This window comes from Barbus barbus (genome assembly GCF_936440315.1).
Source record: "Barbus barbus genome assembly, chromosome: 11".
Classification (NCBI taxonomy): Eukaryota; Metazoa; Chordata; class Actinopteri; order Cypriniformes; family Cyprinidae; genus Barbus; species Barbus barbus.
This window is the reverse complement of record NC_136739.1, coordinates 17,536,057-17,553,602: the sequence shown is the minus strand read 5'-3', so window position 1 is coordinate 17,553,602 and position 17,546 is coordinate 17,536,057. Positions and strand designations below refer to the sequence as shown.

The window sequence follows — 17,546 nt, the reverse complement described above, 5'->3', positions numbered from 1 at the left end:
ATCAGAAAATCGTGAAGGAGAATGGCCAGCCATCAGTTTGTGACCACAAGCTCAAGCGCACTTGGGTTATGCAGCAGGACAATGATCCCAAACACACCAGCAAGACCACCTCTGAATGGCTCAAGAAAAACAAAATTAAGGTTTTGGAGTGGCCAAATCAAAGTCTGGACTTAAATCTGACTGAGATGCTGTGGCATGACCTTAAACAGTCCATTAATACTCGAAGACCCCCCAATGTGACTGAATTAAAACAATTCTGCAAAGAAGAGTGGGACAAAATTCCTCCACAGCAATGTGAAAGACTCATTGTTATGTTATGGGCAACGGTGGGCCCACTTGCCATTACATGATTTAAACAGTAATATCTTAGTCTGAACCAAAAGCAATCTTGACAAACTATGTATTGTTTGAAAGCTTAAAGACTCTAGTTTTCATATTTTGTGACTGATTTTTTAAAATATTTTACAGGGCAACTGTAATTTGTTAATTTGTAAGAAGAGTATTCATCAGTCAGAGAGAGAGTTCTGACCTTTACTTTGAAATAGTGATACATACATAAAATCATGAAAAATCATGAAAAATCTCCATTCATGTTCATGTCAAGTGTTCAAAAGCTAAAATTAATTCTATTTTTTTAGAAAAAAAGGTCTAAAAGTGTTTTGAATATAAAGAAAAAACAATAGGTTCTCAATTGTTTATGCAGCGTGAACTATATCGTACGTCCAGGATTCTTGAGGCATGTCTTTTATGTGGTTTTTTAGAGGATGAATTGAAATCAAATACCGCCATACTACCCTTAATACTTCTGAATGTGATGTCTACGTCATAAATATTGACAAAAGAATGGAAAATTTTTTTTTAAGATCATTCAAACCATATATGGAAATAGAGCCGCCCTTATATGGTTACTAATGGGGTTTGATGGTCATCTAGTGGAAAAGCTTGGTACTACGCCCAAACAAAATTTCACTGAAAGCTCATTTTTTGAGATATCAACCTCAAATTTGGAACACAACTTTTTCAGATTATGGGTTTTGATTTTCTATCAGTTTTAGAGTAAAACATGTTATGTAAAATATATATTTTACATAAAATATAAATATTAAAATTTTAACATTTTATATTTTCATAAACTTAAACTTCCATAACTTTTTTGTAATATACGTTTTAGAACTTTTTTCACCTCTACAATAATCTGCTAAGTGTCTTCTTTAAAAACAGACCAACCTTAAGTATTTGCTCCAAACCATTCAAAATTTATAACAATTTAAGTTGGAAATGTCATTTTCAGGCCTATACTCAAAAAGTGGAACCGACAGTTAACAGGTTAATTAGTTTGATGATCTGAATCATTCAAGTGTGACAAATATGCAAAAAGAAAAAAAAAAAACAGGAAGGAGGCAAAAACTTATATATATATATATATATATATATATATATATATACACACACACACAGAGAGAGAGAGAGAGAGAGAGAGTTAACCAATAATGTAACTTTGTTGAGCACCTCAGAGCCTTTATTTCCTATATGCCTGATTACACATTATGAAACATAACCACCCAAAACGACAACCTGAGATCTAGAGAAAAAAAAAATAAAAAATCTGTCAAAACCGGCAGCGGCAAGAAGAGTTAGCAAAACCACAGAGCAAAGGCTACCATGGCAGCCAACTTTACCAAACCTCAGTCTCGCTTATAATGGAAATAAAACATCATATGTCTATTGTTTTTTGTATGGGGAAGACATGGGGTATGTAATGGTTTTCTTTATCCTCTGACACAGAAAAGGTCTGACCTCATAAAAGACATGAATCGATGAATGAGTGATTGTTTCCATCACGATAACCTGCATGAAAGGGCAGCCTCAGCATGCACGGATATCCATTGTCCCCAGCTATCAAAAATATCAGAGCAGATTTCAGAAAGTCACTGATAAGCATCCTGGTTCTCCTTAACACTAGTGCCAGCTTCTTTATCTGAGCTTTCTTCCACATACACAGGAGGGGAGAGACCTTTTGGCGAAGGCTTTGAAACAGAGACTGAATGAGGTGAATTAAGAAGGGAAGAGAGAAAGGTTTCAAAGCTGCTGGAACAGAGGAAAAAAATCTCCATCTGCTTTTCAAACACACATTCATCCTCCATTGCTAAGCAACAAATGTTGTAAAATGAGTGACTCAGTGCTTGAGAAAAAACAACCTTTATATAACTTCCTGCAGTGGGTTTAATTTAGTTAATGCTCAAGAATACTACATTATTTTGTCCATTGAACATTGTTACAGCACTAAAGCTTCTGGTGTTAATATTAATCCCACAGATGTCTTAATAAACATGGAAGACTTGTGGCGATAGCTGAAGGTTGAATTGCTCTGGATAAACTTATCCAAAGTTTATTGGGTCATGCCCTCTTCTGCTTCAGGGTCAAGGCCAGGAACGGGAGATCACGTCATCTCTCTGAACAACTCATTCATTTATTTTAGAAATAATTTTCACTCAGAAATTGCAAGAAAATATCACAAGTAACTCAAAGAAATGCCAAGTAACTCTAAATTAAATATTCAATTTTTAAGTAGTAAGACATAAAAAGTAAGAAATAAAAGTAATGTTATTAATCTTTGTTTTTTTCCATTAATCTGTTTTATTTACGGTTTTGAAAAAATATATGTTTTTTTTTTTACAGTGTAAAAGGATATAAAATGGTTTCTTATTATTCTGTTTATACATTTGAAAATGTTTTTCCCAAACAAAAAATATCTCTTTCTTAGTCTATTAAGTGTTTTACATCTATTGTGCATTCCCTAGAAGCTATTTAACATATTATTTCTAAGTACCTTATAATTAATCATGTAAGTTGGTAAGGAATGTGGTAAAGTGGATTATGTTTTTGTGAGGTGTAAAATATTTGTTTCAGGCAGAGGGAGCTTGTTTTTAATTTAGCTTTTATATGTCTGAGACTTTTCAGATACTAAAAGGGAGAAAATTAAAAACAGAATGGGTGGGACCCATCAAAACTTTGATTAATTTTCTGTACATCTTACACTGGTAGTCCTAAAGACATATTTTTTTTTACATTACAAACAATAAGCAAGGTGGACAGTCATGATGCTTGTGTGTTTTAACATTAAAATATAATTACATTTTCTAAAACATTACTTCAGTATTGCTACAACAAATCTGAAATTGAGGATTTAACTTTCAATAGGATGTTTGAAGAATCTAAGTTTTAATTTCACAGTTACTGCTTAAACACATTTCCCTTATTTTAACATTGTAGTGTACAAATATGAACTGGTGACCTTTGAAGTTTTCACACATTAAACCAGTAATTTGTTACATCATTGCATTACTTATATTACTTTTGGGAAATCGGGAGACATTTACAGTGGTTTGATTGATCAGTTTCTCTCTGGCCAGTTTTAGTTCAATTATTCTACAGCTCCCCGACCCTCAACAGCTCACTTTCTCTAATTGGTTGAAAAACAGCTAAGCAGTCATATAATATAACCAAGAGGAGCTCCCATGGCAGCAATTTGCTTAAACAAAGTCTTGGTATTTGGTTATACAGGCAGACTGCTTTTCTCAAAAGCGCTAAACACACAACTCACGATGGCTCTCAATGTGTTAAAGAAACATGCTGGATTTGGGATGTGATGCATTGTGTTGCATGTGCAGATATCAAACTTCAATTTCGAAATAACACACATTACCATTCAAAATTTGGGGCCAGTAAGATTTTTTTAGAAAGAAAACCAAACTTTTATTCAGTAAGGATGCATTAAATTAATCAAAAGTGACAGTGAAGATATTTTAACATTTAATTCAAAAGATTTCTATTTTAACTTTCTATTCATCAGCATATTAGAATGATTTCTGAAGGATCATGTGACACTGAAGACTGGAGTAAAGGTTGCTGAAAATTCAGCTTAGCATTACAGGCATTCATTAGATTTTAAAAGACTGAACATTTGATCTAATAATTGCAACCATGATGAGCATCATAAACTTCTTTTTAACAAAACCGTAAACTGTACGGTGGTGAACAAAAAGTAATTTCAAGTTTATTTTAAATATTTAGTGTTGCAAGTGCACAAATGGAGTTTATTATCTTAATCTCTTCATACAGTAATGCAAAAACATCCTGTATTTCAGCACACTACAGTTGCTGTTCCATAAATTAATTAAGATCACGCATATGGGGTGTACATCAAAAAACATCTTTGCCTCCAGAAAGAAGCACGGCTGTGAAATATGCACATGTGGTGAGTGCCATCGTGTGAGGAAAACAGACTTCAGGCCACGCCATTGTGTTCCAGGTGGTTCCAGTTTCAAGCCTCCCCAGTGTGCAGTCTCAGTGCCATGCAGGGCTGAATGCAGTGTGGGGGATGGACCAGCACTCCATCTGACATCAGGAGCTCATGTGCTGGTTATGTTAAATCAATGATACAGTTTATTGGAGATGGGAATCTATTCACTTCCAGTTTGGGCTATTTATGGAAACTCATCCTCATTGGTGTTAAACATGTAACTCTAATTTTGACTAATTTAGTTCTGCCTGACTCAATAAGCCTTGCATTGTAATTAAGTAAATGCACTCTTAAACTTAAAGATGAAAGCCCCCCTTATCATGTTACAACTGTGACCACATAATTTTAGACCAGATAACCACTGTGACCAGATAATTTTACATAATTTAGGTTCCCGTTGACATTCATTGTATAGACAATAATTACAAAATATCTTCTTTTTTGTTCAACAGAAGAAAAAATCTAAAAGTTTGGAACAGAAGGGTGTGTAAATGATGACAGAGTTGTATTTTTTCTATGAATAATCTCTTGTGAAAACAATACTAACACTTCTTGGTTTAGGAAGAAATGTTTCCATGAAAGACAGTGCATGAGTTTAAATGACTTCATCTAATACCCCTGAGGACAGAACCCAAAGTCATGTCAAGCTTCCACGTTTTTCCCAGAAGGACAGTCTCCTTAGCGAGGAAGCTCCTTTGATTTACCGCAAGCACATGGCGGAATACTGTGTGCCGTTTTGAAGTCTCTAATTGGCTCCTTGTTTTGGGTCATTGAGACATGATATAAGGGATTCCTTATGGATTGTGCACTGAAAACACAAAACAGAACAATCCCATCATGTGCTTTACATCTAAATCTAAGATGTAATTGATCCATTGTCAAACACCAAATAATTGATCAATTTTGACAATCAGTTTAATTCTATTAGTGGTCTCAGGAAAAAATCATGTTTTCAAAAAAAAAAAAAGATTGCACAGTTCTCTCTAAAAAAATATCCTGTGCATTTAAATGCTAGACTTGCTTGTGGTCAGAGTTTTGAGAATGTCTGTTATGGACTGGCACCTCAGGAAAGGTGTGGTGAATGCAAAAACTGCACAACGCCCAGGAGACTGCGCTTCAAGACTGTCACCTAAACCACAAATGCTTCCCTTGCAGAGCCCACATAACCGTCTTAACTAAGACCTGTCAAACTGTTTTTTTTGTTTGTTGTCATAAAAAAAAAACATGAAACTGAGCATTGTTTAAGACTGTGAAGTTTGCAGCAAGTCTGTTTTGAAGTCCATGACAATTGCTTAGTGAGAGATCTCTTCCAAACTAAATTTATTCCCCACATTTCTTGTTTAATGTTATCGGGAATGTGGTTTTCCATAGTTATTTAACATATGGTAAAAAACAAAAAACAAAACACCTTGTGGACAGGGTCAGAAGATGATTTGTTTAATACATATGTCAACAGAGTCATCAAAGTTTAGCTATGCATTCCTGCTTGTGTCAGACAATGATTTATAATCTACTCAAAACTGAAAATAGTGTATTATTACATTTATGCTTTCAGCAGAAGTTTTTATCCAAACCAACTTATAATAGAGGGGCCAAGCAATTAATCACTGAGGCAATAATATTCAATATACAATGCCAGGTTATAAATAAAGCTATTTAGTAGTTTTTGTTTTTAGATATTTATAAGCTTTTTTTCTTCCTTTCTTTTCAGTTTCAGTAATGTTAGTACTTCAACCTTATAAGTTAGTTGCCAGTCACCATTTTCATTTTTTCATCTATGTATATTTTATTTCAATTAATATGCTTGCATGCTGCATATCAACCAGAAATGGAACTAAAAAAAAAAATTAGCAGCCAAACTATGATTTGCATTGCTTTTGAAACCGCAGCTAACTTGACCTTGCCAACCTTGACACCTTGAATTGATATTTTAGCATAACCTCAATGTCACCACAAGAGGTCCCTATGGAGGCCTGAGCAGTTTTTCCTGTATAAGGAATGTTTGTAAAAGGATACTGAACTGCTTATTGCACAGTACACACTGCTTTTAATAATAGTATGCGAAATAGCACACACACTATATAACGATAAATTAAACTGGTAATATACTACACTGGTACTACATGATTACATTTTGCATATGGTTTATTCTCCACATTAATCATAAAACTAATATATCGTTTCTAGATTACCATTAGGATCTGTTTTAGTTTACAGTATAAAATGCAGCTGGGTTTCAAAGCATTATCTACAAACATCTGAAGAGTTTTGCTGCAGGAAAGGACATGCCCCTGAGGAATTTCCACAGGAAATGGGAAATCAGTGCACAGCTGGGACAAATACCCTTCAGAGAATAAATGAATCCCATTTATGAGCCCTGAACAAATGTGCTATATTAAGGTGCAGCTTGTTCTGAAACAGAACATTTGTTTGATATTTGGGGCCTTAGAATTGCTTTGATAAAAACCCCTAGGGGAGACCACTGAAGGAGCAACAAAATTAACTTCTGTTTTGGTTTGTAAATGCCCCAAAATTACTTTAAAGTATGGTTCACCCCAAAAAAAAAAAAATTGCTGGTTAAACACTGGTTGATCACCAAAACTCAAATATTTAACGAACTCTGAAAAGTTTGTCCCTCCATTAAAAGGGAATGTAACCAAAATGGAAAAGATCCAAAAAGCAATCAATATGAATTGAGCAGTTAATCTAAGCCTCTTGACAATTTGGTATCTAAACTCAGGTTTCAGTCAAAATAGCTTCACTTTTGTTTTGATTAAACTGTTTCTTTGGTTTTTGAACATACAGGTGAGCAAATGACAATTTTTCCATTTTGGGTGTACAAACTCTACAACTTCAGGAAAAATAAATGCAACTGTGGGGCTAGACAAAATTAATTACAATGCTCATTCAAAACGAACAATTCATTCATGTCTAAAATTCAGCTTTGAGACTGTTAACAGACATGACCACATGGGGACAGCATTGCACCAGGTCTCACACCCCAGCTTTCATCTGGTTGTGGGGTGGCAGAGGTTTCTCCAGGTGGTGACCCACAGTGAGACCAAAAGGAGATTCAGCCTGTTTCTCCCAGACTTCAGGCTTCAGCTGAAAGCCTTTCCCCTCATCAAAGATGTCCGCAGGTGGGAAGGTGAGGGGTGCTTCATTTAGGAGACCTTGAAGACGAGCACGCCAGCCGTCCAACAGGCCTTCACGAGCCTCAGGAGATAGATGTGTGGGTGCCCAGAAGATCTGTGGAGCAAGGACCTTGAAGCCACAATAGTTGAGGACACCGTTCTACAAAGAGAGGAAAGTTGCAGGTTTGTTAACTCAATTCACACTGCATTGCAGGGTTCATTGCTTTACAAAAAAATAAAAATTACAAATCATAAAGAACATTCAGCATTTGTGCAGAGCCAATTATAGGGGATTGGCTCAATTAAACCTGCGCAAAGAATCAATGGTAGTGAAGTGCGCATGTAGCCTACCCTTTGAAATCCTTCAATCTGAAAGGCCCTTTGAAGTCCCAGGTCATTCATACATATTTAACAAAAAAAAAAGAATTTAGTACTTAAACTCTGTACTCAACTGCGCAATTTTGGGATACCATGAATGTGATCTAAAACGTGCTTTTAACACTGAATTTAAAAAACAAAGAGCACCTGAACCCATCTTTCATACACGTACACAAGGGAGGACTACATTTTTAATTGAGATAGTATGTTAAGTGCAATTTAGTTCATACTCATGGTGTTCCAAAATAGCAGTTACATATACCAGTTGATCTTGGTTCCTTTAATTTTGTGCTTGATATGCTAAAGTTTGCGCGCGAAAATAGAGCACTCCAAGTACATTATGGAGGTGTACTTTTTAAAACCTGGGGTGGTCAGTTGGGAGCACTTCGGTGTGGAATAACCCTTTAATATGGTGGCTATGATCAGTCTCGTTCCAAAGTACCTTTCAGAAGCAGAATTATCCCATTTGGAACACAGCATAAATTAGGCTGATGTAAAAGTTAAAATACAAGGAACGGAGGGGGATGTTCTTACTTGAATTGGCCACAGAGTAACATTCATGTCTCCATTGATCCCATTGGAGCTGAACATGGTCTCGTGGGAACCAGTAGTGAAGGATAACATGACTTTCTTGTCCTGACATGAATTAAACTCAAATTAGACCAATATTAACAGCCCATTCAAGTTTCATTAAGGAGCAGCCAACATTTGGGGTTTATGATGGGCAGGCCTCACCCCGAACATGCCCTCACTGTAGCGCTTCTCCAAGGTGTATGCAAAACCATTTGTAAGAATCCGGTCCATCCAGCCTTTCATGATGGCAGGAACAGAGAACCAGTACATGGGAAACTTCACGAAATTGACAAAGGGCAGACTTAAGACCCAAAAGGAGGAGTGTTTAAAAAAAAAAAAAAAAAAAAAAAAGTCATACCTGAAAAATTACAAGATCTGCTTCTTAGTTTCTTGTGCTCATCTACGATATCAGAAGCTAGTCGCCCCTCCTGCCAGGCCAACATGGTCTCATTTCCATAACAGAAATGCTCTGGGTTCTTCACTTCTCCTGAGAAACAGAAAATCGTGCAGTTACTGCCACGGAGCTCTGATAAGGCACTAGTTCTTAGTTTAATGTCATCTTCTAAACAACAACAACAACAAAAAACCTCCCACACCAGTAATATCCTCCTTTGTAGCCGTGGCCTTGAACTTCATTTCATACAGGTCAGACACAAGCACGTTACAGCCCTGTTTCTTCAGCGCGTCCACAGCAGCATCTTTAACAGCCGCATTGAAAGATCCTGCGCTCTGGTGCGCGTAAACGATCAACACTGTCTTTGCAGCTGAAAGAGAACAAACCAAAGAGACTAAGCAAACAAAATAAAAAGGAACAAAACGTAGCAAATAAACGAGAATTGAAATAACAAACAAGACATACCCATATTTCTCACCCACAAGACTCAAAGCAACCACTAAACATCAACACAACCGTGAAGGTGAATGTGACCTGTGTTGTTTTATAGTGATAATCACCTGTGCACAGCTGAATCATTTTACTGATCAATTAGTGCTGGCAGGCCATCCACAAACATTTACGACAAAATAAATATAATTTATTCATGGTTTTTCAATGGATTAATTTATTTTCTTTCTTTTGTTTTTAAACAATTTTTTTACAATAAACTTGCATCGCAGGTTTATGTTTTTGCCACTAGATGTCAACATGCACCAGCTGAAGCTACAGATGCATATATCTATAAAAATGAAAAACGAAATTGATTTGGTGAATCAGTTTAGGTAGTTTTTTTTTAACAAACTAACTTTCGTTATGGTTTATTATATTTCCCCCCAGCGGGGCATTTTTGTTATCTTCAAAATGAAATGTAAAAGTTTATCATTATTGCGAAAGGTGCACATGTGTATGACTTTAAGAAGTGCAAGATAAGGTTTCTGTTTTTAGCACCAGACTCCCATGATTAAAAATAGCATGCAAGCCCTCAAACTCCCCCAACAGACGCTCGAATCCATTGGCGCCCCAATACTGAAACAAAGTTTTATTTCAGCCATTGTACTGACAATCACGCAGTTAAACGACCAAACTTTCTGAGCAAACAAACTCTAGATCATTTACAGCCATTTTGGCAGCTCTTCGGAGGCGACACGTGTGTCATGAACGCGTTTGAGCTCTAAGCACCGGTGACTCTTCAGTCTTTCACAGTACAGCACTAGGAAGAGAGCAAAAAAAGACGGATGTAACACAATGAACCGAGTAGTGAACGACACGACGTAGCGTGCTGTTTTTTGGTTAGAGTCAGAAACGTACTTTCTTTTTTTATGCCTTTTCTGAAGGAATAATTCTCCTAAGAATTGGTTCTCACGCGTAAAGGAGCGTGTTTCTCAGAAGGATTTATTAAAGGTTACCAATGGGGTCTCAAGGGCCAGGACGTAAAAGAACAAGCAGCAAAAATGGGTTGACTGCTGAGGAAGATGCCCTCAACGTAATCGCAAAAGAGGTAAATTAATCTCTTAAGGGTTAAGCTAATGTAATGATCTTGAAAAAACATGACAATCACATGCTTCTACATCCTGAGTTAGTTTGTTTATTAAACCAAAGAGCTCTTCACAGTTTCACGAGTATCTAATTAACATAAAAACAGTCTAACTAAGGTAAAGTCCCTGTTTATGCCCTCATCTGGACCTGTATTGTTAATATATATATATATATATTACAAGCTGTAGATCATTTCCTCTCCTGCTAGTCAAGTCTGCTTCCTGTCTGATTGTTTTTAGTACCTAACTAAACGTTTCTGTGCTGTGTTGATCAAAGCTGTTATTTTATTGCATCATAGGAGTAGGCTAATGTATTTGAAAGGGCCACAAGTCTGCAACATAAGCTGGGTTTGATGTGCTGGAACAGGTGTTGGGTTCATGGTGGAGAAAACCTTAATTAGACTGCTTAGGAAGTGATTTTGGCCCGGTTAGATCTTCAGCAGATGTATATGATGTTTCTTCATTGTACACCCATAATGAAAAGCAATGACAGTATGTGAAGTGCACGTGTTTTCATAGATCGTTAAACTGTATAGCAAATGTTTCATTCTATTAATAGTAAGCGTCTCTGTTTGACACATCATGCTCAGTGGTTGGCAGGAGAAAGAGACCTTCTCACTCTACTGTCAGCATGAACTGCCTTCTCAGTTTAGAGTGTGAAATACAGTCAGAGATGCATGGGTATATTTGTGGGTATGCGTTTTTACATGATTCACTTTATATATTTAATGTGTGATTTTAGGCGAACTTCTGAATTACAGTTTGAAACACTTGGTATGTGAATGCATAATCAATAAGCTAAAATGTTTAATAAATACACGAGTGACAGAAGATGTGTAGAACTTTGTGGCTGTTGAATAATCATCTGCAAAGTGTTTTTATATTCTCATTTTCAACAACAGGACAGGCTAGCGTTTTTGTTTGTTTTTTTTAATTGAAAGTTGCCTAACTTAATATATACCCATTTTAAATGGGCAGCTTTTTTTTCTGTAGCACATTGAGTTCACCTCTTGTAAGTGAGCACATGGATAAAGAGAGGTTCAGGTGAAACACACCCATGTTATCAAACGTCCAATCAGGAGGCAAAATTCAGTTTCACATTTGGATAATTTTAGCATGACTGCTAAAAGTTCTTTTCTAATCCAACCTGTTTCTCTTGTAATCAAAATATTTTTTGCATACTTTTTTTTTTTTTTTTTTTTGCATACTCCCATGTGGCTTTTGCAAATTTAAACAGCTAGGTCACGCAAGGTCTTATTAGAGCTTCTCTCTTAGCAGGTTTAGTTTCAGTTAGACTATGACGAGATACTGTGGTTTTAACCCTTTTTATTACTTAGTGCTTGACACATTTTCAAGCCTGCTGCAAAGTTTGAATGCCTTCACAAATAAGCTACTTAATTATGTTCCTTGGACTTTTTTTAAGAGTCATTTTATGTTCTTTTAAGTGCCTGTTTCATTATTTGCTGCCTGTGTTCCATCGTCCCACCTTAACTTACCTGGTACATGCGTTTGTTGCTGATAGGCTGCCGTCCAAAACTTGCTGGTCTCTGACAAGCTGGTGTGTTGGCCCTCATGTGTGCGTTGATTCTGTAATAAGAGCTTTAAAATAGAAAGCCCTCAGAGACCAGCTGTTAGTGGAGCTTCAAGACCAGACATGAAGTTTCAGGGGGGCATTACAATGAGCAGAAGTAGGGAACAGAGGCATCTGATAATGGATGCAGTGGAAACGCATGCTGATAATATCTGCATCAGTAATCCTCAGTGGCTGTGCTTTTCTGGTGCTCTATAATATAGCTAAGCTGTTAAATGTAAGATAGGGCACACAGTAGAACATGAGTCAGTGAAGCATTTCCTGTAAGACAATTTCAACAATGGCTACTCAACATTTTGATTCAGTGTTCTGTTTGTCCTTCTACTTACTTACACAGATGCACATTGTGGAATCTGGTAAGACAAACTCATGCGATAAATAGATTGCTGTATGTGTTTGGTTCATGACCACATTCCCTAAAGTTTTGCCACATACTAAAAAGTTTCATACAACAACAATCCTCGTTTGACTAGATAAGGCATTTCATTTTTTTTAAAGGCAGACCAACTCCAGATAAAGGTCTATGACGATTCATGTTGATATGTGTTCTTAACACAGTTTGGGTATAAATCCCATAACTTGATTACAGTGGCACCAGTTATGGAATGCCAGGCAAAACAGTTTAAGTATACAGTATACAATTTATGTGAATACTTTCAGTCAGTACCAAAAGTCACAGAAGTTTCATGTTAATGCTGTTCTTTTAACTTTCTATTCATGAGTCCTGAAAAAAAATGGTCATGGTTTCCATAAAATATTTAGCAGAACAGTTGTTTCTGAAATTGATGATAAAAAGAAATGTTTTAAAACCCCATATCAGAATTATTTGAGTAATGACTGCTGAACATTCAGCTTTGACATCACAGGAATATTGTTTTATTATAATCTAATACACTTTATTATATTTTTAAAATATAAATAGAAAATTGCTATTTTGATTTATAATAATATTTTACAATATATCTGTTTTTACTGTATTTTTGCTTAAATGCTGTCTTGTAAATGTAAGAGACTTATTTCAGTAGGCCCTATTTTTTTAAACCATGCATGTCTCTGACAGATGTCACTTGAAAAAAAAAAGTGTTTCCTTAGAAGTCTCACTCTTTTCTGTGATACCCCTTTTCTCTGTAAACAGCACAACAAATAAATAATAAAGAGTCATTGAAACACCCTGTGCTTTTCGATTATTTTTATCCAGAAAACTAGTCAATTGGAAACACACTGTGTTTGTGAAGCATTTTGCATGTCTCACCTGCTTACTGTTTTAGGAAGTGATTCATGGAGTAACTACCCTATCAGTCTGTGTGATTGTGTGTTTGAGTCAAACATGAGCAAGACGATGGCTTGTCACTGTGACTGCCCGTGTTATTTCAATCAAGACGAGTTCATTTTCAGTCTTTAGAGTAATTAACTCACTAGGAAGTTGAGTTGCTGGCACGACTGAACCCTTGCATGTAAAAGAGGCTTATGATGGGAGATCGGCTAGTGAGACAGATGCAAGTTGGCAAGTCTAGTAAAAATGTGTAAAATGTGATTTAGAGTGACTCGATTGGTTTAAATCAAATGAAGCACTTTTTAACTGATGTGAGAGTAGTAATAATTAGCAAGGATAGTTCAAGCTGTTAATAGAGTGTCAGCGGGCCAGACTGAACTAGTGTTCCCCATTTTATTGTCTAAAAAATAAAGAGCAGATATATGTACCATTAAATAGTGTGGGGTCAGAAAGATTTTGGGGTTGTTGGACATTATTAATACTTTTATTCAGCAAGGATACAGCTGATCAAAGGTGACAGTAAAGAGCTAAATGCTGTGTTTTGTACATTTCTTATTGATAACCGTCTCAATATTTCAAAATATTATCATAAACTCATTCTGCATTCGCTGGCACCATTTACAGTGTCATCCAATGACTGAGATGGTTAAAAGCAGATTAGGATGCCAAATTAGAGTCCGAGCCAGACTTTGCGCTCTGGGGGGTGTTTAGATGATTAATCAGAGCTCAGACTTTGGGTTTCGCGATGAGCGCTGTCTGACTGTTAATCTTAAACTCATTGTCATGAGCAATGATTTTTATATTTCCGCAATCAGAAGGAAGAGTCGTCCTGATATCAAAATAAATGATCAGGTGCCCTCACACATAAATGGTTTTATGAATACCGAGCACAGCAGCACATTGACACCTGCTTCTCACCGGTCCATGACAATCATAACATTTATCTGCCTCGCTCAGGATTAAGCTCTAAGCAACTCAAGGTTAAATTTGCACTGGACTGTATTCAACAACGTCCTATTCCTGTGAATTTTAATGTCAGCACACTTAAGTCAGAGACCTTTTTCGCATGCTGACATCTTTCACCAAGAATGGAACCTCTCCATATAAGGACAAGGATTTAGAAAGGGGTTTTCTTCCTTTTTCTGATGTCACCAATGGGCCCCTGAAGATTGTTATCACAATTGCTTTCCTGTTTATTCTCTGCTGTTGGGACACATCCCTTATGAAGGAGTAATGCTGAGTCCATATTTCTAGTGCTCTTGATGCTGATTGGTCAGGATGTTTGTGTATAAGCCATGGTTACTCTGATAACTGCTTAATCTTCATGCTTCATGCTTAATCTTCAGTCATGTGTTTTATGACAAAAATATTGTCATTGTCTGTTTTATGCTTTCTGGTGATATCAAATGCAAGACACTTTACTTGGCATTGTGTACTATGAATATTATTTGTTCTTGTCACAAATTGTTTGCTCATTTTTGCACTCAAAAATTAGTCATGGCGTAGTTTATCATTAGGTTTTAGTATTTTCATCTATTTGATTTGATTTTGCTTAAATCTTTTTTAGCATAAATCTGAATATAATCAGTTACAAAGTATGAATATAGCTGTAGAACAAATAAGATTAAATTAGTTCAAATGTATTAAATTTATTGATAAGTATAGAAACCTGGTTATTTTGTATTTAAAACACATTAATTTATAGTACTATTACAGAAATCGCGTTCTTTTGTAATTTATGTATGACTGACAGACATTGATTTGTCACAAAGTTTAGTCCAAATAGATGAAATTTTCATGTGTCAAAATACATAAATCCTAAAGGATTTTTTTTAGTGTTAGTTGATTTGGATAAAAGTGTCTACTAAATGAATAAATGTGATCGTAATATGAGCAAGGTCACAGGGTTTTCAGTTCAGTGCATGTTTTCAATTATAATTCTCAGTGTAACCTAGAACATTTCTTCGGAATATTGTTTTTTTGATGGATTTGATGTGCATAGGAATCCTGAGCGTAACTTAACAGAACAACAACGACAAAAGTGCTTTTTTTGTTCCTCTTGTTCTGTTAAGTTATGCTCAGGATTACGCTCTGAGCAACTCAGAGAGAAAACTTGCACAGAGAGAAAATTGTTCCTTTTTCATGATTTATTAACTTGGTGTACAAGGTCATGTTGTGGATTTTGTTCTGATAAGACTGTGTGCTAAAGTGAAAGGAATGCACATTCAGACTGCTCTGGTCTCCGATTAGCCAGTTGGTGAAAGTTGTTGCTTATTTGACAAATGAAGGTGTGAAACAGCTTAATGTGTAAAAATTCTGTTAAGTTGCAAGGATACTGCTCATTCCTCTGTACAAAGGGGATAATACAATTCATCTTCTGTTTTTACACTGAGCCGACTCCAGCTGACTTTGCCATCTTATTTAACTTAAAACATGTTCATGGGCCAAATAAGATGCTGAAATAGAAATGTTATTGTTATTATTTAAAAATTTTGAAAAATAAGTAAAATAAAAAAAGAACTTGATTAAAATAGCTGGTTTTCCATCCAAGTACTTTTGTGAATTTTAGGATATCACATAAATGTAGGATAAACCCAAAATGTATTTATTTTTTTTAAATGTTGGGAATAGGCACAGCAAAAGTGCTTCACTTTCTTCAGTCTGTTGAATTTGTCAGCTCTGGTCTCTGACTCATACTCTTAGGGCCAGATTTACTAAACAGGGCAAATTAGCGTTAGAGCGCAATTCCATAAAAGAGCCGATGGGATGGGAAAATTCTGCGGGTGATTTACTGGCAATGTGCACATTAAAGGTAGGGTAAGCGATTTCTGGAAGCCAATGTTGATATTTGAAATCACCAAAACAAACACGCCCCTACCCCCAAAAGGGTCTCGCCCTTATTTTGATAGCCCCACACCAGTGGCGATTTCTTTAAGACTGCAAGGGAAGCTCAGATTCCCCTATAATGTCAAAAAATTAATGGTCAAACATGTACTATTGTGTTAACATTTTATTGATTAAAAATGCGTTAGAACACGTTAATCTCGAAGACGAGTTCGTTCAGAATCAGCTACATATAGCAGGTAACTCGATTTCCTTCTCATATAGTCCCGTAGCATCAGTGTATTTGCCTGTTGAAGCCCAGCGTCCATTGACTTCTATGGAGCTGCTTTGAACAGTTTTTTTCAGTGCTTCAAAACGAGACGCTCATTGGATAAATGCTGCGATTATGTCCCGCCCCCGGACGCTCAGCGTCTCTGGGGGTGAATGGAGGAGTGGGCGGGGCTGGAGTCCGGGCTTCTGTGTGATGATTGGAGGGTTTGTCGAAAGACTGCATCTCCTTTTGATTGACAGCGATTGTGTCCTATAAGAAGTCGCTGATGCTGAAGCCATTCGAGCCAGTGTTGCCAATTTAGCGACTTTTCAGACCACCCTAGTGACCTTTTTCCCCAAAAGTGACTAGCGACAAATCTAGCGACTTCTTTGACAAACCTTAGCGAGTCTCTGTGATCGCTGGTACTGCCGCAACGGCGCGAGGTCAGCGCGCACGCACCTCTTTCTCTGTTCAGTGAGCGGCTGAGAGGAGCAGCGCGTTCAGTTCAAACAGATATTATGTTGCTTCTCTAATTTTACATGCAAATATAGCCGAAATCACAGCACAGGAATTGTCTTGTCTTATCTTGTGTGTATTATTTGATTTCATCAGACGACGGCTCGATTATAAATTAGGATTTTTGTGCATACTAACTTCTTGGAAGGGAGAGCTGGTTATGTATTCTTAAAGGGCTGCGTTTCAGTCACTATTTCATATTTATCCCGTTGACTGACAACATAAACAGTAAAATATATAAAGGAGAACAGTTTTATTGAGAATGTGGCTGCATTAAAATACAGTATGAGCACAGAGAGACAAACAAATGTAAAAGGCAATATGACGCGATGACATAATTAATATGCTAATTAGCGCATGACGTCATCTGGCGACATTTAGCGACTTTTCAAACTGGCTTTAGCTACTTTCCATCGAAAGAAGTTGGCAACACTGATTCGAGCTCAGTCCCATAGTGGACTTTGCAAGTGTAGTCAAAAGACAAACTGCTGCAACCTATTTCTTGATATTTGCTTGGAGAAATTGCTGGCCAATTTTCATTATACGTTTCACACAATTATACACCACATTCCTTGTTTCAGTTTAACCTAATTCCCACATTTTCTCCATCGAGTTTAATGTTTTTTTAGATCGTTTGTTCATTCATTCATTCATACAGTAGGCCAGGCGGTGAACTAGCCAGCTAGCAAACTGCACACGATGACAGAATTTAC

At 36.5% G+C, this 17,546-nt stretch overlaps 1 protein-coding gene and 1 pseudogene across 22 annotated transcripts in view; one reads left to right on the top strand and one right to left on the bottom strand.

Annotated features, from left to right (window-relative positions):
• Positions 1 to 7,297: 7,297 nt before the first annotated feature.
• Positions 7,298 to 9,251, bottom strand: LOC306877411 (NAD(P)H dehydrogenase [quinone] 1-like; annotated as a pseudogene). The gene is made up of 6 exons: positions 9,248 to 9,251; positions 8,985 to 9,152; positions 8,747 to 8,875; positions 8,551 to 8,664; positions 8,350 to 8,451; positions 7,298 to 7,597 (listed from the first exon to the last, which is right to left on the bottom strand). The product of its transcript is annotated as an NAD(P)H dehydrogenase [quinone] 1-like (transcript).
• Positions 9,252 to 9,742: 491 nt separating this feature from the next.
• The window catches only part of LOC306877211 (leucine-rich repeat flightless-interacting protein 2-like), a 42,455-nt gene continuing 34,651 nt past the window's right edge, over positions 9,743 to 17,546 (top strand). For 6 of the 21 annotated variants that reach the window (XM_079428823.1, XM_079428834.1, XM_079428829.1 and 3 more), the window contains exon 1: positions 10,016 to 10,322. In XM_079428823.1, the coding sequence (XP_079284949.1) occupies positions 10,233 to 10,322 (90 nt within the window). In that variant the 5' untranslated portion in view covers positions 10,016 to 10,232. Of the gene's footprint in view, positions 10,323 to 17,546 lie in introns of all 21 variants that reach the window. The other 15 variants (XM_079428821.1, XM_079428827.1, XM_079428825.1 and 12 more) reach the window with 10 other exon arrangements.